This window comes from Giraffa tippelskirchi, chromosome 9 (genome assembly GCF_054371585.1).
Source record: "Giraffa tippelskirchi isolate mGirTip1 chromosome 9, T2T-mGirTip1v1.2.pri, whole genome shotgun sequence".
Classification (NCBI taxonomy): domain Eukaryota; kingdom Metazoa; phylum Chordata; class Mammalia; order Artiodactyla; family Giraffidae; genus Giraffa; species Giraffa tippelskirchi.
In genome coordinates, this window is record NC_137283.1 from 137,495,534 (window position 1) to 137,518,872 (window position 23,339).

The 23,339-nt window shown below is 36.9% G+C and overlaps 1 protein-coding gene across 50 annotated transcripts in view; it reads right to left on the reverse strand.

The window, feature by feature from the left end:
• The window catches only part of AHI1 (Abelson helper integration site 1), a 210,148-nt gene that overhangs the window by 121,781 nt on the left and 65,028 nt on the right, over window positions 1–23,339 (reverse strand). For 33 of the 50 annotated variants that reach the window (XR_014065017.1, XR_014065016.1, XM_081528743.1 and 30 more), the window contains 2 exons: window positions 10,539–10,735; window positions 7,065–7,091 (listed from right to left, as the gene is read on the reverse strand). Coding sequence is in view for 36 of the 50 variants with exons in the window: in XM_081528743.1 (XP_081384869.1) it covers window positions 7,065–7,091; window positions 10,539–10,735 (224 nt within the window). In the remaining 14 variants the exon portion in view is untranslated. Of the gene's footprint in view, window positions 1–7,064; window positions 7,092–10,515; window positions 10,736–23,339 lie in introns of all 50 variants that reach the window. The other 17 variants (XR_014065020.1, XR_014065021.1, XR_014065018.1 and 14 more) reach the window with 2 other exon arrangements.

Consider the following 23,339-nt stretch of genomic DNA (forward strand, 5'->3'; position numbering starts at 1 on the left):
ACTGGTAGTACTTTAGCATGCTTACCTAGTAAGTTATCATCCATGGGACTATAATCTTCTTGAGGGTAAGGGACGGGTTTTGTTTATATACATTTGTTTAGTAAATGGCTGGTATAACACTTATAAGAACTACACAGAAGTCAAACTCATTAATACATATGAAAGCAGTGCATGTTTTAAAACCTTACCCAAATTTAAGGTGGTATTTACATTCAAGACTTCTCAAAGGTAATTGATTTTCTGATGATAAGAATTACAGAATAATGGGCTTAAAAGTAAGAAACTCAATACCCATATTTATATCTAGAAACAGGGGTATGAAATAATAGAAAAAAAAATATAGGTCTCTGGCCCTAGTTCTTGGCACAGAACTCCTAAAACTGTTGTCATTTCTTAAATGATAGGAGCACTAGAAGCATCTTTTGTTCTTCTATTTTATCTTTAACTCTGGTTCCTGTAGTTGAAATTGCAAGTTAAAGTGTTAGTCACTCAGCTGTGTCTGACTCTTTGCAACCCCATGGACTGTAACCTCCTACCATGGAATTCTCCAGGCAAGAATACTGGAGTTGAGAAATAAACCCATGTGCTATGGGTACCTTATTTTTGACAAAGGAGGCAAGAATATTAAATGGGATAAAGACAGCCTCTTCAATAAATGGTGCTGGGAAAACTGGACAGATACATGTAAAAGAGTGTTAGAACACTTCCTAACACATATACAAAGATAAACTCAAAATGGATTAAAGAGCTACATGTAACACCAGAAACTATAAAACTCTTAGAGGAAAACATAGGCAGGACACTTCATGACATAAATCAAAGCAAGATTCACTACGACCCACCTCCTAGAGGTAACAGAAATAAAAACAAAAGTAAACATGTGGGACATGATTAAACTTAAAAGCTTTTGCACAGCAAAGGAAACTATAAGCAAGGAGAAAAGACAACCTCAGAAAGGGAGAAAATAACAGCAAATGAAACAACTGACAAGGGATCCATTTCCAAAATATACAAGCAGCTCATACAACTCAGTGCTAGAAAAACAAACAACCCAAACAAAAAGTGGTAAAAAGACCTAAACAAACATTTCTTCAAAGAAGACATACAGATGGCTAACAAACACATGAAAAGATCCTCAACATCGCTCATTAATAGAGAAATGCAAATCAAAACCACAGTGAGATATCACCTCACACAGGTCAGAATGGCTATCATCAAAAAGTCTACAAACAATAAACGCTGGAGAGGGTGTGGAGAAAAGGGGATGCTCTTGCACTGTTGGTGAGACTGTAAATTGATACGGCCACTATGGAAGACGGTATGGAGATTCCTTAAAAAACTAGGAATAAAACCACGATATGACCCAGCATGGAACAACAGACTGGTTTCAAATAGGAAAAGGAGTACGTCAAGGCTGTATATTGTCATCCTGCTTATTTAACTTATATGCAGAGTACATCATGAGAAATGCTGGGCTGGATGAAGCACAAGCTGGAATCAAGATTGCTGGGAGAAATAACAATAACCTCAGATATGCAGATGACACCACCCTTATGGCAGAAAGTGAAGAAGACCTAAAGAGCTTCTTTATGAAAGTGAAAGAGGAGAGTGAAAAAGTTGGCTTAAAGCTCAGCATTCAGAAAACTAAGATCATGGCATCTGGTCCCATCACTTCATGGGAAATAGATGGGGAAACAGTGGAAACAGTGTCAGACTTTATTTTTGGGGGCTCCAAAATCACTTCAGATGGTGACTGCAGTCATGAAAATAAAAGACGCTTACTCCTTGGAAGAAAAGTTATGCCCAATCTAGACAGCATATTAAAAAGCAGAGACATCACTTTGCCAACAAAGGTCCATCTAGTCAAGTTGGACTATAAAGAAAGCTGAGTGCAGAAGAATTGATGCTTTTGAACTGTGGTGTTGGAGAAGACTCTTGAGAGTCGCTTGGACTGCAAGGACATCCAACCAGTCCATCCTAAAGGAGATCAGTCCTGGGTGTTCATTGGAAGGACTGATGTTGAAGCTGAAACTCCAATACTTTGGCCACCTGATGTGAAGAACTGACTCACTGGAAAAGACCCTGATGCTGGGAAAGATTGAAGGTGCAAGGAGAAGGGGATGACAGAGGATAAGATGGTTGCATGACATCACTGACTCGATGGACATGAGTTTGAGCAAGCTCCGGGAGTTGGTGATGGACAGGGAGGCCTGGCGTGCTGCAGTCCATGGGATCGCAAAGAGTCGGACATGACTGAACGACTGAACTGAACTGAGTATAGATGACATTAATAATTGAAAAAAAAGAGATAAAAGTCCTCTGGCTTCAAGAAGCTTACAGAGAAGGATGGAAATTCAGACATGTAAAGATTAGAGCTGGAAACAATACCATGTAAAATCTAAGGAAACAGAAAGAAGGAAGAGAGAAGAGGAAGATGAGGGAAAAGAAAGAATAGAGTTGTTGCTCCCTGAGGAAATTCATACTTTAATTCTGGCGAATATAGGCAAAATTAATTATAATTTAAGGCAGAATAAACTCAAATAACATGCCAGGTATGAATCAATATGTCTGGGAACATGAGAAAGACAGATTAATCCCATTTGTGAGGAATCATACAAAGCTTAACGGAAAGAGATTCCTCCAGGCAATACCATTTCTGATATGCTTCAACCCATCTCTAAACAAAGGAAAGAACAAGGATATTTGGAAATTAGAAATTTATGTGAGAGCAATGGAAGACTTCTAATACCAATTACTGTCTCGGAAGTAATGAGATGAGAACTCTTTTGTCTTCCCATCATCAAATCTTTATCTGAGCACCTACCCATAGTTTCTACTTATGTGCCTATCAGAGAGGATGAATACTTACTTCTCTTAAAGGCCAGTTTTTCCACTGGCATTCAGAATTTGATTCCCTCTCATTTCTTCAAGGACTTGAGTCCAGCAATAACCACCTCCATGGGATGTTATCAATTTCTCCGTCACCACTGAATTATTCCCAGCGGCAAATAAACATACTTTAATACTGTCCATCTAATGTTCTCCTCTAGTTGCTGCTTCTCTGCTCCTCAGTTAAAATTTCTTAAAAGAATGGCCTACACAGTCTCTGCTTTATCGACTCCCATTCTGTCTTCAACCCACTTCAACTGAGCTCTTCTCTCAGCCACTCACTGAAACAGCACTCATCCAGGAAACCAAAGGACATCATCCTGCCAGTTTTCTGTCCTCAGTTTACTCATTTGCTCAATAGTATGTGACTGCTTATCACTCCTCTTTCTTAAAATACTTCCTGTGAGATTTTCTGACATACTCTCTTCAGGGTCTCAGGTACTTAGCTATACTCTCTCTCCAGGTGATCTTACCAAATCTGACAGTTTAGAACAAATATGGCTTTTACCCTGAGCTCTCCCCAGAGCTCAAGGCTCCAATATCTAATTGCCTACTTCTCAGCTACATTCATATAGAAAACTCCATTCTAGTAGTCCTCATCTCATTAAAAAGCTCTACCAGCATCTACACAGTGGCTGAAAGCAGCAACATAGAAGTGATTTCTAATTTCTCATTCTCTCACTTACACCACATCTAATTCATCACCACATTGTGCTGAATCTACTTCTAAAATATATCCCAAATCTGTCCACTGCTTGCAGTCCCATTATTACAACTCTTAAACCAATTCAAGGATTAGACTGAAGTGGCTTTAATGCCAGGTGGCCTATGATCACATAAGCAAATCAAAATCTAAGCCTGTAAATACTTCGAGGTTTCAACACTGAAACCTAAGGACAACTAATCCCAATAGCCAACTGGGCTTTAAACTATAGCCAATCAGTAACTTCTTTGTTTTGCTTCTGCTTTTTCTCTCTAGGAGTCTTTCCCCAGCTCCTGCTGGTAAAAAGCTTCTAAATGATCCTTGGCTTGGCCCTAACCAATTCGAATCGATTTTTGCTCAAAGAAAACCCTCCTAAAATGTTTAATGTGCCTCAGTTTATCTTGTAACACCATCCTAGTATAGGCCACAATCTCCTCTTCCTTGAACTGAAGACTATTACTCACCTTTTAAAATCCGTTCTCACGTTCTTTCCAACTTGACATCTCAGTCACTTGTTTCTCTAATTAAATTAATATCCTAAACTCCTTACTGAAGGACAGTAGAATATGCCACCCCAAAATGTGCCTCTTTTGCATAAGGATTACTTTGAGAAACTATAAACACAGGTGTTCTGAACACAGAGTGGAAGCTATCTTTTGTAAGAGAAACAGACATTAGAATGGGGGTCTATACCAGGAAAAGAGCCATCTATCATTAGGGACAACTTTTTCACCTGAGAGACTGATGTCTACCAACCAGTTCCTCCTCTTATCTTCCCTTGAGTTGCCTTCTGCCCCAGAAGTGTCAGACTCCTCCTTCCCTTTTCTAGGCTCAGGATTGTATATAAGCCCCAGCTACCTGGCAGTCTTTGGCATCCCACATCTTTGTGGGGCTCACATATGTATGAAATTAAAACTGCATTTTTTTCTCCTGTTAATCTGTCTATGCCAATTTAATCCTTAGACCAGTCACAGAACCTATAAGGGCAGAAGGTAAAGCTTTTCTTCCTCTACATTACTATGCTTCAAGACCGTTTAAAAGGCAGGCCTGATCTCCTGAGCTTCTCCCCAACTTGTCATGAAACACTGTTCTTTCTCGCTTGCTCACTATCCCACTTGATTAGTGGTCTTCTTTCTGCTCCTTCAGCATGTCAGTTTAATATCTAGATGAGAACTTTCGCAGGACAGGATTAGTTCCTTATCAAGTGGACTCAAGAAAACACTATTCTAAGCTATAGAAAGCCAGTAATAAATGACCATATATTTTATGAATCCATTTATATAAAATAACCAGAATTGGCAAATTATATAGAGACAGAAAGTATAAACCACTCCTGCTGGTTACCAGGAGTTTGAGTGCTTTGTTTGGGAGTGCGTGTGTGTGTGTGCCTGTGTGCATGTCCTTACCCGGAAATAGAGAATGACTGCTAAGAGATAATGGGGTTTCTCTTTGGAGGGAATAATCTCTCTTTTTGGAGAGACAGTAGTGATGGTTGCCAATTCTATGTATATGATAAAACCCAGTAAACTGTACACTTTGAAAGCATGACTATTGTGGTATGTGTATTATATCTCAATAAAACCATCATAAAAAAGAAAATAACTAAAGACACTAGTAGGTTAATCTTTCCATGATCCTGCTACTGCTTCTAAGTCTCTTCAGTTGTGTCCGACTCTTTGTGACCCCATGGACTGTTGCCCATCAGGCTCCTCTGTCCATGGGATTCTCCAAGCAGGAATATTGGAGTGGGTAGCTCTGCCCTCCTCCAGGGAATCTTCCTGACCCAGGGATCAAACCTGCATCTCTTATGTCTCCTGCAGTGGCAGGCAGGTTCTTTACTACTAACGTCACCTGGGAAGCCCAATCTTTCCATACCTTGACTGATTTCCGAAAATGTCATATTTTCAATCATAATTTATTCTACTTTTTCTTAAGTACTAGGAACACAAAGATGAATGACATGAACCTCCACCCTCAGGAAGTTTCCAGATTAGCAGAGGATGTTCTCCATAAAGCCTTGCCAACTATGTGCAGAACACTTTACTCTCTGGACATTCAGACAGCATTACAAAAGAGGGGTATAAAACATATTTGTAAAAATAAAGAGAAATAGCTCTGAACTGATAATCAAGAGGATAAACTATTTTTTGACTCCAGTTTTATACACTATACATACTTAAGAACATTTAGTAATCTTGGAGCTACAATCATTACACCAATCATTGCTATCAGGAACAAGTTTCCTGAACATCTGCAGCTCAAGTCAGAATAAAGCTTGTTCTCGTCCCCACCCCCACCCCCCATCTTCCTTCCCCTTGTCTCTATTCTATTTCCTGTTGACTTGTGATAATTAGGTAAAAAAGTGATAGGTCCTGACTGATACTGGACAGCTCAGTGATGGGATAAGCCTAGTGTTTTCTGACACATTTCCTCCACAAGATGCCTCATGTGGAACGAGACAATAGCCTACTAACTTCTGTATTCTAAGCACCTGCCACGTGGTAGGAGGTGTCCGCTGAGTAAAGACAGTATTTCTATTGCACTGACATTACATAAAGCAGGCTTTGACTGTACTAATGCCACTTTAATTCTTTCCCTTCCGGAGACCTCACTCTTTTACTTTGTGACAATATATAACCATATGTGACAAATAAACGGATATCTCATGATTCACCTGCATTTTGGAAATGGACAGGAGAAAATAAGAGGGAAGAATGGACAAGTGGTGTCATTCCAACTCTTTTAAATGAAACTTATTTTCTTGACAACTGAGTTGAAGTTTGTATATAAAATAACCTTGCTTGTAAAAGGAAGAAAGCTAAAGAAAGTTGCTAGGTTGAAAGCAACCCAGATATAGTTTAGTTGCAATTGTTTACCAATCAAGAGCCTCTTTGTACCAATCTCTGTTTTCAGACTGACTTTGGGGTCTTGGGCAAATCACTTAAACCTCTCTCAACCTCAGTTTCCTCCTTTCTAAAACTGGAATAATAATCGTCTTTAACCTGTCCCTCAGGACTGTTACATAGTTAAATGGGAAAGGAAGTATGAAAAAAGGCACAAATAATCCAGAGCACAATATATTATTACTATTTGTGCACAGCTTCCATTCATTTCAAGGCTTATATACTTTATGCCCCATTCACATACTGGAAATGTGTTGATGTCTCCTACCTATAAAGTATCACATTATATTTTTCTCAGAGAAGGAAATGATCTTACTGACCCTTTACTGAAAGTATTGATACATCTCAATTCCTTAATATTCTTAAATCTTCAAAAATATTACGTTACTTGCTGAATTCTCAGGTTCCAGTATTATGATTCTTTGATAAATTCAATCTCAATTGTAACAAATAGGTATCAGATGAAGTTTTTCAAAAGTTCTATTAAAACTATGAATGGTACATTTCAAGTCTTTGGTTCATCACAATGGAAACTGAAGTTGTCTTCCTGGTAATAAAATACCACTCACCTTTGCTGCACAGGCTCGTATCACCTCCTAAAAGAAATACAATAAAGTAAGTAAAGAGATATTCATAATTTCATTTAAAAATATCAATTCTTTTCAACACATTCAACTATTCATCTTTTAAAAACCAAAATCAACATCTGGGAGAGTGTTTTTTAATCTATCACATGCAGGTGTCACTCTGCACTGTTTCCAATGAGCTGGGAAGAGTGTAAAATTAAGAGACTCAGTGACGTGACTTTGGTAAATTTAACTTGCCAAAAGAAAAGGCACTGGCAAACAAGACTCTGGAAGGCCCACATGTATCTGCCTGTGTCTCCTCACAGGAGAAAAGTTTGTCTCCTCAATAAACTTAATGTAAACACTAAAATTCTGTACTGGAACACTAACATATCTAAAAGACACACTCTGAACTGTAGTATATAATTATCTCTATAAATAACAATACCCATACATATTAATAATTTACTCCAGAGGAAATCTAACAATAAACACTTCTGAAGAGTCAAGTATGTGACTGGAGGCACAAAAGAAAGGAATTGCCTGCAGCTCCGGGGGTAAGACCTAGAAAAAGTCACTTTTGAAAAAAGAAATTAGTCAAAGTCAACATGAATGGCTTGAAAATTTGCTGCTAAACAGACACAAATAATACTCAAGTCCAGTTAAGGTTAGCCAGCATATATCATCAGTCTAGTATAGAACTAGAGAAAAATGGTAACAATGTGGGAGTTTAGAGAAAAAGAGAACTGAAAAAAGAAGAACGCCCTTTTTTTTTTAATCCAGAAATTGCGAAGGGACATACTCTACATCTAAAGGATATTAGTAATCTCAGTCACTAAAAGGAGGCAGTAAAACTGACTGGGGCATGGGATTCTGATAGCCTGGATTAAATCTCAGCTCCAATGTTTCCATTTGCATAAGACTGGCAACATTGCTTAATCTCTGAAAGCCTCAACTAGAATCTTCTCTAAAATGGGGATAATACTAGCATCTATGTTATAGGATGGTTTTGAGGGTTAAATACAATGAACATGTAAAACACTTAGCACAGTACTGAGAATTCATTATGTCAGTTACTAACCATAATTACGGAGAAGGCAATGGCACCCCACTCCAGTACTCTTGCCTGGAAAATCCCATGGACGGAGGAGCCTGGTAGGCTACAGTCCATGGGGTCGCTAAGAGTCGGACACGACTGAGTGACTTCACTTTCACTTTTCCCTTTCATGCACTGGAGAAAGAAATGGCAACCCACTCCAGTATTCTTGCCTGGAGAATCCTAGGGACGGCAGAGCCTGGTGAGCTGCCGTCTATGGGGTCGCACAGAGTCGGACACGACTGAAGCAACTTAACATAGCATAGCATAGCAACCATAATTAAATAGGTGTTAACTATCACCAATTATTGTAAGATGAAATCTCTTGTGGGGTAGAGAAAATTAATCATTTTTTTTTCAAAATTGACATACAGCATTTTATTTAATTAATTAATTTCTATTTAAAATTTTTTTAGCCACACCATGGGATTTTTAGTTTCCCAGCCAGGGATCAAACCTGTGCCCCCTACATTGGAAGCATAGAATCTTATTCCACGGGGCCACCAGTGAAGTCTCTAAAGTATTTTTTAAACCCATTCAAACCCTATGACTCTGATCACTGACCTAGATAGTAGGTAAATTTTTAAAAGGGAGAGTGGTCTTGAGTGCTCAGGCAGCTGAAGAGGTATACTTTTCATTATAAGATATTTAAGTTTATAGATCAACTTTTTGTAGGACTGCTTACTCTTAGCAGGTACCCCACATTCTGAGGAGCTCTGGATATACTGATAAGACCAAATTTCTGGGTCTGAAACCTTAGAACGAGCAGTGTCACTGCTCTCAAGATTCTCTCTACCTGTGAGGTCTTCGCTGGGTTGCAGAGCCTGTAGGTGATGCTGCAGTGGTAGCACAGTGCTGGCTCTTTTAAGTATGAAACAGTTTGCTGAGTTTTATTATGAGTAAAGAATAAAGCTACCAAGAACAGTAAATTATCTATTTTTGGCAACTTTTACTCATTCACGAGTTAACACCTATGAAATGTCTGCAGAGCTGAACTTATGCAAATTTCACCCATACACAAATCACACCCTAAACTTGAACTATATTTTCTTAGAAAAACATGCCTTCTGTGGTTACAAAGAAAGAAGTATATTCAGGGATACACTCTTATATAATATAGAAGTGATACAGTTTTTTCTATTAGACTTCTACATAGAAGACCAATGACAGAGTCTCTTACAAACTAAGCAACAGAAACCTAACAGAAAAAGGAATTTGGGGTCTGCTAAAATGGAGAAGACTCTTGAGAGTCCCTTGGACAGCAAGGAGATCAAATCAGTCAATCCTAAAGGAAATCAACCCTAAATATTCATTGGAAGGACTGATGCTGAAGCTGAAGCTCCAATACTTTGACCACTTGATGCAAAGAGCCAACTCATTGGAAAAGACCCTGATGCTGGGAAAGATTGAGGGCAGGCGGAGAAGGAGGTGACAGGATGAGATGGTTGGATGGCATCACCAACTCAATGGACGTGAGTTTGAGCAAATTACAGAAGATAAGAAAGGATAAGGAAGCCTGACATGCTGCAGTCCATAGAATTGCAAAGAGTCAGACAAGACTTAGTGACTGAACAACAAACAAAACACAGTTCAGAAAATATGAGAAAAGGCACTGTGACCAAAGGTGGGAATCTAGTCAATCTAAATGCCTGCAAAATGTAAAAAGAATGGAGCTTCCGTGGGAACAAGGATGACATTTTGTTTTTACTCCCATACATACTACTTACATTTTGAGAGAAAACAATCTGCAGAGAACATTTGAAAAAAAGTTCAAAGAATTCTCTTAACACGGGAAATATATGGTTTTACAAAACCACAGTACATAGCCAAAGCTTTCATTTCCAAAGGAAGCCTCGATCTACCTCCATCCCAAAGTGTACGTCTGAATAATTTTTAAAAGGAAAAGTTTAGCAAAAGCTAAATAAGTCAATGATTCTAAGACAAATAAGCTTTTCTCTTATAATAAATTATCAATTTACTTCCCCCTTGCCTTTGATTTCATATCTTAAAAAATATTTTTCTGAAATTTTTAAAATTTTTCCTGTACATCTACTTTCATTTGTTCTTACATCCTTTCATTTATCTGAGGATGACAGCTATAAAAGATGGAGACCTGGGTTCAATCCCTGGGTTGGGAAGATCCCCTGGAGAAGGGCATGGCAATCCACTCCAGTATTCTTGCCTGGAGAATCTACATGGACAGAGGAGTGTGGTGGGCTAAAGTCCATGGGGTCACAAAGAGTTGGACGTGACTGAGTGACTAACACACACTTTTTCCATTTTTTCATTCAATTAATATTTATTGGCATGGGTGTGTAAAACAGGCTGAAATGGTTTTAAAGTTTCCAACTTGTCTACTGCATAAAATGAAATAGACATACTGTGACAGAATCAATTCTCTGTTTCACTTGCTGCATCTTCACTGAAGAATGTTCAGTGGGGACATAGCCATCAATCTGAAAGGATCCTTGATGAGGCAGTTTAGGGCAGGTGCATAAAGCATCTTGACTTTGGTGTATTCCAGGTAATGAAAAGGTTCCCTTGTAGCGTCTGAACATTTCAGCCTCCTGCTGGGCAACTGGAAAAAAAACAAGTCCATGATTAATTCATCATCACAGTAAAAGCACAATGGCAAAACTAAGCCATGAAACAGTAGCATTAAACACATGATCAGAAAGTGCATAAAACATTTTAAATACTGCATAATAATAATACAACATGACTGACAAAACCATAAAGAAGGAAATAAACTAATTTCACAGGTAACCTCATGTATAACTGAGCCTGGAAGGCCATGCTGTATCTTGGATTGGTAAATATAACATACTGGAATGTGACCCTAGCTTTAAAGAGATACAGACAGAAAACATAGTACAAAAAAACACAAAGTAGAATTAAAGAAAATACAAAAACAATAAAAATGATTATTCACAAACCTATCTTTTAAAACAACCGTTTTCATATTTCTATGCCCCTCCTAATCTTTATCCATATGTACATTTTATGTAAGGTATCAGTGTAAACACAATTTAACAGTTTTTCAATTTAAATGTAATTTTCTTCTATTTCTACAACTGTATAATTACATTTATAAATGCCTTACAATATCTCATTGAAAGAAGCAACACAGTTTATTTATGTATTCTCCTATTGTTAAATACTTATAATGTTTTCTGTTTTCCTTCATTATAGACCATATGTAAGTAAAGAAAAGTGAAAGTGCTAAATTGCTCATCCTGTGTCCGACTCTTTGCGAGCCCACGGACTATAGCCCACCAGGCTTGTCTGTGCGTGGAATTCTCCAGGCAAGAATATTCAGTGGGTTGCCGTGCCCTCCTCCAGGGGATCTTCCCGACCAAGGGATCAAACTCAGGTCTCCTGCATTGCAGACAGTTTCTTTAGTGTCTGAGCCACCTGGGAGGTATGTGAGTAAGTGCTTTAGTAATTTGTTTTTTTTAAGGATTTTTTCCTTTGGATTAATTCTCCAGAGCAGAACAGATGGCTCAGAAGTTGAATGTTTTTGATGACAGTGATGATGAGGAGGAGGGGAAGGAGGAGGAAGGAAATAGCACCTCTATTGTAACTCTGTGATTTTCAGGATGCTTTCACAAGCATCTCATTTGATCATTTAAAATAAATGGATTTGAAAAAATTTTAATGCCTGTAAGTACAAAGGATAAAAACATAATTATTTAAAACAGTACTTCCTTGATTATATAATTATGCAACTTAAAAATCCACAGAAGAAAAAATGGTAATTTTGGACTTCATAAAAATTTCAAAGTCTGTTCTTCAAAGCTCTTAAGACAGAAGAAAAGCCAAAGACAGGGAGAAATACTTACAAGTCATATATCTGATAGAGCACCATGTGTATAAAGGAAACCTAACTCTCAAAGTTCAATAATCAGAAAACAAACAAGCCCATTTTACAAGTGGGCAAGAGATTTGAACAGACAATTCACTGAAGAAGAAATATGGATGGTAAGTGAGCACACGAAAAGGTGGTTACCATCATTAGTAATTAAAGATAAGCAAATTAAAACCAAAATGAAATAGCCCTCTACCCAATTACAAAGGTTAAAATTAAAAAGATTAGCCATTTCAAATTTTGAAAAGATACAGAGATACTGAAACACAGAATACTGGTAGGAAAATTAAATGATACAACCAGTTTAGACAACAGTTTGGCAGCTTCTTAAAACATATGTCTGCAATGTGATCCAGTCCTTCTACTCTTGGGAATTTACTCAAGAGAAATAAAAACATATGTTTATAGAAACACATGTAGATGAATATTTACAGAATCTTTATTTGTAGTAGCTAAAAACTAAATAAAACTCAAATGTCCATCAACAGGTGAATGGAAAAACAAACCATGATACAGCAGTATAATAAAATAATATTCAGAAATAAAAAGGACCTACTGATAAACTCTAAAACACAAAGTGTGTGCTTCTAAAACACTTTGTGTTTAGTAACTCTAGAACACAAAGTAAGACGAACTTCAAAGTAAGTATGAGTGAAAGAAGCCAGAACAAAAAAAAAAAGAGTACATGGCATATACTGTTTCACTTATATGCAAATCTAGAAAATTCAAATTAATTCAGTGTTTGCCTGGTGGGAGAAGGAGGTAGGGAGATGACTAAGGAGCACAAAGTAACTTTGAGGGATGATGGATATGTTCATTATCTTGATTGAGGTGATGGTCTTACAAGTATATAAATATGTCTTGACTTATCAGCATGTACTTTATGTACTTTTAAAATATATGCAGTTTAGGAGGACTTCCCTGGAGGTACACTGATTAAAATTTTGCCTTACAATGCAAGGTGTACAGCTTGGATCCCTGGTCAGGGAGCTAAAATCCCAGATGCCTAGAGGCCAAAAAAACAAAACATAAAACAGAAATGATACTGTAAAAAATTCAGTAAAAACTTTAAAATGGTCCACACTAAAAAAAAAATCTAAAAAGAAAAAATACATATACACAGTTTATTAGTCAGTTATACCTCAATAAAACTGCTAGCAAAAAGTGATAGAAGGGGTAATTATTCAGAATCCCCATCACATCAATTAAAAATAAATAATCCAACAGAAAAATGGGCAAATGACCATTACAGAAAAATCACAAAACAAGAACTATATAGCCAACCTTACTAATAATTAAAGCAGAAATAAAGAGAAAAAGGCAAATTGTAAAGTGCTGTTTCTTTTATTGCCTATTCCAGTAACCCATTGTACTTCAAGGTATTTTTTTCCTAAGGAATAAACTGAGTAAGGGTAGGCAGGTGTGTACTAAAGTATTGCTTAAAATAACGAAAAACATATAACAGTGTAATTGTGCAACAACAGTTGTTTAAATAAATCAGTGTATTCACTTAATGAAACAGAATTCAGCCACTAAAATTATGTACATATGTATAATTATCACAATGGAAAGTTTCTCACAATGCATTATTAATCAGAAGAAAAAAGTTTAAAAAGCAATATCATGAATATACAAAAAGACGATCACTTTTCTTAAAAGTTATCAACCTTGGTTTCAAGAAGTATGAGAGAGCACGTATAAACAATTTTAGGTCTTTGATCTTTATATTCATGTACTACTTCATTCACAGGTTCTAAGTGAGGAATAGCTGAAGGACAATAGGGGCTCTCTGCCTGCAGACTTTGACAGTGGGAAGAACCAGGGGACAAAATTGAAGGAGCCCACCTTACCACTCACCCTTGTAGTGATGCGCATTCCTCAGCACCAATCACTGCTCTCAGTTGGAAGTGTAGCTGTGTAAACACTTCGATTTTTGTGGGTCTGACTATCATCTTTCAGTATACAATTTGGACTTCTTTTCCTAACACTCAGAACATTTATCTACCTCAAATAGAAGACTGTGTAAAGAACAAAGAGAAACTTGGAAGCTGTAAAAGAAAAGTGCTCAAAGACTGGAGGTTTAACACCAGTAGATGAGTCAGGGATGAATGAATCAAGATGTAAAAATCATGTTGCATGATCTTTGCCTTATTTGCTTTTTAAAATTGTCCTTTCCCTACTGTATAGCCTAGGGAACTCTGCTCAGTGCTACGTTCTGGCTGGGTGGTGGGAGTTTAGGGGAGAATGGATACATGTATTTGTATGGCTGACTCCCTTTGCTGTCCATCTGAAACTATCACAACATTGTTAATTGGCTATACTACAATACAAAATGAAAAGTAAAAAAAATAAAATTGGACTTTTAACATTTCATTGGGTTCTGCTACTATGAATGGAAAGTGAAACCGGGTTTAACTAATTAATGGCATCTTCTGACTCCTTGTGTTGTTTAGTCACTAAGTTGTGTCTGACTCTTTTGTGACCCCATGGACTGTAGCCTGCCAGGCTCCTCTGTCCATAGGATTTCCCAGGCAAGAATACTGGAGTGGTTTGCATCTCCTTCTCCAGGGGATCTTTCCAACGCAGGGATCAAACCCTCATCTCCTGCATTGGCAGGTGGATTCTTTACCACTGAGCCAACAAGGAAGCCCACAAATACACATTAGTCAACCATGATTTCACTTCATTAGAAGCACCAATGCTAATATAAGCAACAGCTATACAGAATAGTAGGATTTTGGTAATATTTTATTCTTTTTGCCAAACTGTATTTTTTAAGCATTATGCTATGCTAAACATTTTTCCTTTTTTAAAAAAGAAATTTATCTAACTAGTAAAATTACAAAAGGCATTGCCTAAGTATTTGTTTCTTTATTTTTCCAAGCATTAAGATGCCTTTCAGAAAGGATTAAAAAGGCCTAAATGGATGCAGATAACAAAAATAAACCCCATGCAATTATGAATTCTTATTTCTATTGTCTAAAGGGAATTTTCTGTAGAAAAGCTATCTGACTGGATTTCAAGGAGTCAAATTAACACCCTACTTTATCTTTAGCTCCTTTAGTTCTGTGAAGAGCCATAAAACAATCTCCAGTAATATTCATAAAGATCCAGTTTCTCAGATACTACAAACAGGCTGCCTACTAGTTATTGTATTCTTTCCCCTCCTCCACCCACTAGAAATGTCTATTTGTACAAGACTGTACAGATTATTTCATTACAAAATAGATTATAATAGGTGGTTTCTGAAATTCCTTTAAGCTCTATGCTTCTAACACTTACAGCTTTCTAAATCATTATTATATAGGCCATAGTTAGAGTGCGATGTTGCAATTTGATAACTGTAGCTCTTCACTTTGCCCTTTTCTCTTCTTTGTGTTAATTTAGCTCTAACCTAACGGATTATGTTGAAAGCTCGCAGTTCTAACAGCCGCATCCCTATCCTTCCATGGCTCTGAGTAGTGCACTAGGGCAGGCCCTGGGAATACAAAGACACTGCCTGCCTTTCGCGGGTCTGAAGTTTTGGAGGCCAACAAGAAATTCCTGCTATGTGCTGAGTGGTACCGCAAAGCAATGGACAAGGTGCTGAGAACACAAAGCTGACAACTACATTTGCTTAACGGAAATGTCGTTTCCTTTCCTTCCTGTATCCATCAAAATACTTCTAAATGTACCTTCTTTCATCTAAAATTCGGGATGCTACATTTTATATAATTTAAAAAGTTCTTAAAAATGTTTTCATAACTGACACTCTATCCTGATTTATATATATAAGTTCGGTGCTTTTGTGTATGTTCTGGCCTTAAACAATCATAAAAAATAAAGTGGTTTGCTCAGGAGATGTTTATCTTTATAGGAGGAAGAATGGAGGAAATAAGATATTTTAATCCTGTACTCTTTGCATTTGAAGAGAATACAAGGTTTGTCATTATTAAAATTTATGTATACTTATGTTATTAACTTCATAATAAAATATAACTAAAAAATAAGCACAGTCTTTCTCTTACACTATATTAACAGTAAGATTTTCTTTTGGTTCAACATTTAATACTTTGGTCAACATCTGCTACTATACGTAGCCCTGTTACTGTACATAATCATCTTACTGGATACCTTATGTGTGCATGCATGCTAAGTTGCTTCAGTCATGTCCAACTCTTTGTGACCCCGTGGATGTAGCCCACCAGGCTCCTCTGTCCATGGGACTCTCCAGGCAAGAACACTGGAGTGGGTTGCCATGTTCTCCTCCAGGGGATCTTCCCAATCCAGGGATTGAACCTATGTCTTTTTGTGTCTCCTGCATTGGCAGGCGGGTTCTTCACCACTAGCACCACCTGGGAAGCCCAGATACCTTACAAATATTTCTATTTCTAATTATAATAGCATTACTATAAGCTGGGAAGTCTACTGCTCTAGTTTCCTAGCATTCTGCAGTTATGTAGCATCCTCCTGCTTTTCCTTTCACATTTGCTTCCTGAAGAGAATTTCTGTGGTCTGAATGTTACATTCCCCTAAAATTCCTATCCTGAAATCCTAACTCCCACGGTGATGATATTAGGAGGTGAGGCTTTGGGGAGGTGATTAGGTCATGAGAGCAGAGCCCTCATGAATGGCACTAGTGCCCTTATATAAGAGGCCTCAGAGAGCTCCCTTGCCCCCTCCACCATAAGAAGTTAACAGTTAAAAGGCGTTATCTATGTACCAGAAAGTGGGCTCTCATTGGACACAGAATCTGTCAGTCCCTTGATCTTGGACTTCCCAGACTTCAAAATTAGAGAAATAAATAGTTTACTGCTACAGAAAATAGCTAGGATTTCCCTGCTGTAGACTGCTTCATGAATCAATGCTCCATGTCTTTGCTTTCTAGTTTCATTTTATCCTTTAATAAAACACTGAGATATGATAGAAAATTATTTTTTCAGGTGAAAAAACAGATGTAGAAATGATAAATTTTTTGACCAGTGTCAAATAGAAAGTGATATCCTTTTGTCTAGAACCAAAATGCTCTAGTTCCTTCTTCAGTCTTTCCCTCCACAAGGTTGTCTATTTCGAACAGTAACATTTTTTTTTTTTTTCTTTTGGGGGCATTTTAAAAAGCACCAATGTAAGAATAAGCAAATGCCTGGATGAGAAATTCAGCACTCTGGTTTGTGCTCAAACTCATTAAGTTGACGACATTTTCCACAAGCCCTGAATCCTTAAATGACACAAGCTTTCTATCAGAGTATCCATCACGTGTGTAACATTAAAACACTTCAGCTGTGTTCAACTCTGTGCAACGCTATCGACCGTATGTAGCCCACCAGACTTCTCTGTCCAAGGGGTTCTCCAGGAAAGAATACTGGAGTGGGTTGCCATGCTAGCTTAATTTCTCCTACTAACCTAATAATTGATATCCAAAATGTTACCCTACAATCAGTTATATATGTTACAGCTTAATCTTATCCAAGTATAAGGATTATATTATCCTTATATTATAGGATATATAAGGATATTATCCAAGTATAATATTAATATCTGTTTTTGAATCATTCATAATTTGTACTTTAAGAACATTAAATTATATATAAAACCACAGATGTCAAATTTCAACTAGACATTAGTTTATTGCAAAGATACTGTAAAAGCAGTTATATTAAAATATTAATTAAAATAAAATTTAATATTACATAATAAAGAAAATTCATATTTTGGACTATACTGAGAATAGAATGGCTTAATGTATTATAACTATCCCCAACAGCAGCAGCTAGACAACCAAAGTTTTAATTTTTAGGGGTCTTCCTAAATAAGAAAATTGAAAACAAACACTACATTTCACCACAGGTATATATGGCTACCTTCTTCCGTTACTTCATGAAATAGGAAATACAAAGACTAAATTAGTAGTGTGGCAGACAGTTTAATGTTTTAAAAACATGAGCTCTGGAGTTAGTCTGGCAAGTGACATCATTTTATCAATTGTGTGACGTCAGACAAGTTAATTTCCCTCTGCATCAGTTTTATCATCTGCAAAATGAGGATAATACTGGCATCTACCTTGTGGGGACTGGGAAAGACTGTAAAGATAATGTATGTAAAATGCTAATTAGAGTAGGGAATACCTACTCTATATGTTTATAATAAATAAACAAATGAATGCTTGACAGCAGAAATACTTGATAAATGTTAGCTACTACAACTACCACTGTTATTATTAGACCCAAATTTACTAATTGATCATATTGATCATGCCTTTCATTCTTTATTTTTATAAAATGTAAGGGTGGATAATTCTGTTCTATGGATTTACTGCACATCAGTAATATGACAGGTTAGGTATAGGGCCTTATAAATAAACACCATGGGCTTACTGTTACTGGGCAAGTTCTGTAACAAAAATTTTATAGGAATGTAAAGGTATATATCACATGAACTCTGGTAAAGAATGTCACAATGTGAAAAATACACCTATCAACAATGACCAACAGAGGTGATCATTAATAAATATGAATTCTATAAATAAAATCATGTTTAGTGTCAATAGTAGGTTGCTTTTCAGTTCAACTAAAATTCTCGCAGAGGTTTAATTAACTACTTAGGAAGTATAAAAGATTGGAAAAGCACATGGTTCTGATTCCTGGGTTTCACAGCCCTGTTCAACTTGGCACACAATAGATGCTCAATAAAGATCTGCTTTGTCTCAAACACAATGACGGAAAAGCACTCCAGATTTAATGCTGGCTCAGAGGACACACCGCCACCTAGTGAAAAATTAGGCTCATTACCTGGAATTATTATATAATGCAGACAACTCTGAAAATTAGCCTTGATCCTACATAAAATACTACATGTATATTCAGTATGTGTCAGCATTCTGCCTCAGTTCAGTTCAGTTCAGTCGCTCAGACGTGTCCAACTCTTTGTGACCCAATGAATCGCAGCACGCCAGGCCTCCCCGTCCATCACCAACTCCCGGAACCTACCCAAACTCATGTCCATCGAGTTGGTGATGCCACTCAGCCATCTCATCCTCTGTTGTCCCCTTCTCCTCCTGCCCCCAATCCTTCCCAGCATCAGGGTCTTTTCCAATGAGTCAACTCTTCGCATGAGGTGGCCAAAGTATTGGAGTTTCAGCTTCAACATCAGTCCTTCCAATGAATACCCAGGACTGATTTCCTTTAGGATGGACTGGTTGGATCTCCTTGCAGTCCAAGGGACTCTCAAGAGTCTTCTCCAACACCGCAGTTCAAAAGCATCATTCTTCGGTGCTCAGTTTTCTTCACAGTCCAACTCTCACATCCATACATGACTACTGGAAAAACCATAGCCTTGACTAGACAGAACCTTTGTTGACAAAGTAATAGCTCTGCTTTTTAATATGTTATCTAGGTTGGTCATAACTTTCCTTCCAAGGAGTGTCTTTTAATTTCATGGCTGCAGTCACCATCTGCAGTGATTCTGGAGCCCAAAAAAATCAAGTCTGACACTGTTTCCACTGTTTCCCCATCTATTTCCCATGAAGTGATGGGACCAGATGCCATGATCTTAGTTTTCTGAATGTTGAACTTTAAGCCAACTTTTTCACTCTCCTCTCTCACTTTCATCAAGAGGCGTTTTAGTTCCTCTTCACTTTCTGCCATAAGGGTGGTGTCATCTGCATATCTGAGGTTATTGATATTTCTCCAGGCAGTCTTGATTCTAGCTTGTGCTTTTTCCAGCCTAGCATTTCTCATGATGTACTCTGCATATAAGTTAAATAAGCAGGGTGACAATATACAGCTTTGACGAACTCCTTTTCCTATTTGGAACCAGTCTGTTGTTCCATGTCCATTCTGCCTAGGTACCGCTTAAAAAAAAGACAAATAAGCCTCCAACTCTACCTCCCACAAAGTACAGATAATACCAAAAAATCACATATTTGACAGAGACGAAGAATAAGCTGTTTTGTGGGAACAATAAAAAGTTTGCATATTAGACAATCAAAAGCTAATATTTCAGGAAATCTGCTAAAAAGTTTAGTGTAACAAACGAATGCATGTATTCCAAGTCTAGACTGTATGGATCCAAGTCCTGGTTCCCATAATACAGGGATAATTATGGTACCAACCTCATAAGATTATTGTGAAAACTTAAAATAAATGTGAAGTGTTTAAAATAGTACCAGGCCCATGGAAAATGCTTTGTATCAGATGTAATTACCATTAAATGTAGAACAGGATCCTACATTCTGAGGTAGGCAAGTATTGATTAATAACAGAAGATTAATTGCTAAAGTCTAGCTTCATAAATTTAATTCAGGAGAAGCCGTTTCTCTGACTAGTACTCTGTTATTATGGGAATCCTAAAAGTACATTATTTGTGGTACCTTGTGACTAAATTTTGTATTACTAGATGATTAACTCTTTCAACATCAGGCAAATACAACTGCCTTCTGAAAGTAAAAATCACATTTCTTACCAAAAAAAGCAAAAAGCCAGTAGAATGAAAGACCCAGAAGACCACAACCTGAACATATGCTTTAACAGGGAAAGATGCTTGCTGAGTCTTCACAGATTTTGCTAGAACTGAAAGATGGATGATACATTTAGCTACCATTGTGGTCTCATTCACAGCTTATTTAGCTGATAAAAAAAAAAAATTAACTTGCTCCATTTTCCTTGAAAATTGCCTAAACGTATCAGTGGCTCTGATAAAGACTATTTTAAAAAATCATGTACCTGTTTTAGATCTTTCAGTTTTAATACCATGAAAACACTTATGTAAACTACATGCAAACTTTATTTTCAGACAAGAAAATTTGAGCAAAATAGTCCTGTGTTAAAAGATAAATAAAATATAAGGCAAAACTATAACAGGCCAGTAATAAATGCCATAATTTTCACTGAAAAAATTTAAAGACTTCATGATTCTGGTTTGTATTTAATGAATAAAATCGAGTCTGAAACAATTTTCCTTTTTTTCACGGTTATATACCATTTATGAGAACTGTGCTAAATTTTGAATTGCTTGAGATTACATAACTTTTTCCTAAGATGCTTCTTTTTGAAGATAGGCAGCGATGAGCTGGGAAAATGTGTTGAAGCCTCTTGAGTTTTGTTCATAAAGATAAGTCAGTATATCAAAAATGAACTGACACTGCAAAAATAATTTTAATATGTGTATTATTTGAACATTTAAATTTCAAAAACACCATGGAAATCCCTCCTCTACATTAAGACAATGTGGAAATAACATGATGTTCTTAATTTTATGCCTTTGTTTTCTAAAACAACTGAGCTAGAAAGATACAAAAGGAAAAGGCTGACTAACAGAAAGAAAAAAAGAAAGAAAAAAACCCCCTTGTTTTCAGTTTCATTCCAAAGAGATGCTATCAGCATATGAAAACAAAAGTTCCCATAAAGTCAAGTGTATACTGGTTGGATGAGCATAACAGTCCATTTTATCTTTTTTGTTTTAATATGGTGCTTATTAACTTACAAAGTGCTTTCACAGTTCCTATCTCATGGCATCTTCACAAATAACTCTTTGAGGCAGGACAGGTAATAGCAGTAGTAGCAAGACCACAATCCCAAATCAATGTGGACAGTGACTGCAGCCATGAAATTAAAAGACGCTTGCTCCTTGGAAGAAAAGCAATGACAAACCTAGACAGCATATTAAAAAGCAAACACATTACTTTGCCTAAAAAGGTCCATACAGTCAAAGCTATGATTTTTCCAGTAGTCATGTATGGATGTGAGAGCTGGATAATAAAAAAGGCTAAGCACCAAAGAACTGATGCCTTCAAACTGTGGTGCTGGAAAAGACTCTTGAGAGTCCCCTGGACAGCAAGGAGATCAAATCAGTCAATCCTAAAGGAAATCAGTCCTGAATATTCGCTGGAAGGACTGATGCTGAAGCTGAAGTTCCAATCCTTTGGCCACCTGATGCGAAGAGCCGACTCACTGGAAAAGATCCTGATGCTGGGAAAGATTGAACGCAGGAGAAGGGGATGACAGAGGATGAGATGGTTGGATGGCAACACCGACTCAATGGATAGGAGTTTGAGCAAGCTCCAGGAGATGGTGAAGGACAGGGAAGCCTGGCAGTCCATGGGGTTGCAAAGAGTCAGACACAACTGAGCGACTGAACAACAACAACAGTAGGACCATTCACTAGACAGGGAAACAGGAAGGCTTGTGCAAGATCACCAAAGAGAGAACTGAGCCGAAAACCAGTGCTTTCAAACACATATGCTTCTAGAATGGACTCCTTAGTCCAAAAACCTACTGTTGAAAAAACAAATGGACAAACCTAATCTAACGAACTTGTATCAAAGACAAAAAGTAAATGGAAGGAAAAAGATAAGAGTGGAGCTTGAAATTGCATTCGTAGTGAAAACTTCAAAAGCAAATTAGAAATTGAATGAAAACTGTTGTGAAACTCCTTAAGAGTTTGAGGAAATAACTGTGTACCTATTTCCTGAATAACAGTTCCAATTACAAAGTAATGAGGTATAACTCTTCTTTTTTCTGTGAAGATTGAAAATGTATAAAAGAAAGACCTGTCTCAGGACCCATGTTTGAACTAGACAACAAATTTGGACACTGGATGATTTGAGAAATCCACTTGTCTTTTCCTGTGATCAGGCAGTGTTGACTTTTGCTAAATTGATTGTAATAGTAAATAGTATTGTGCTGTTTAACAATTCACCATTAGTAACAGTGTTCTGTAAATTTGAATATGTGTTACAGAAATTATTTCTTCTCTGTAAAATGCTTTAAAGCAAGATAAATCTCAATTTTACATATATTCTCTAATATAACTCACCTATAAAGAAATAAGATTCATACTATGATCAAGAACTTCAGGTTTACAGCTTAATTCAATTGTCTAACAACTTAGCACTTATCACAAACATTAACCAATTCACACTGTGTTAATAGGAAGCTTAACCACTTGCATTTCACTAATTTAAAACATTCTGTCCATATAGTTTCACAGCATAGTTATCTAAATGCATATTTATGTATTTATGTACTTATGACATTGTGTGCAAATCATCTTAGCAAAAATGGTGAATGGTATCTTAAACAAACTAAAGAGACTATCAAAACCATTTATTTTTGTATAAGAATTAACACATGAAGAAAATGGAACTGCAATTTTGAGAGTCTCAGCACTATCAATACCACACAGAACAATGAAATCCTAATTTCAGGTCAGAAATTAAGGAAATATATGAAAAACAGAATAAATCCAAATGATTCTAATAATGCCATACTATTTCTTAAAAATGTATTCAAAGTCTATTTCCTTATTATTTCCCAAAATTAGAGAATAGTTCAATTTT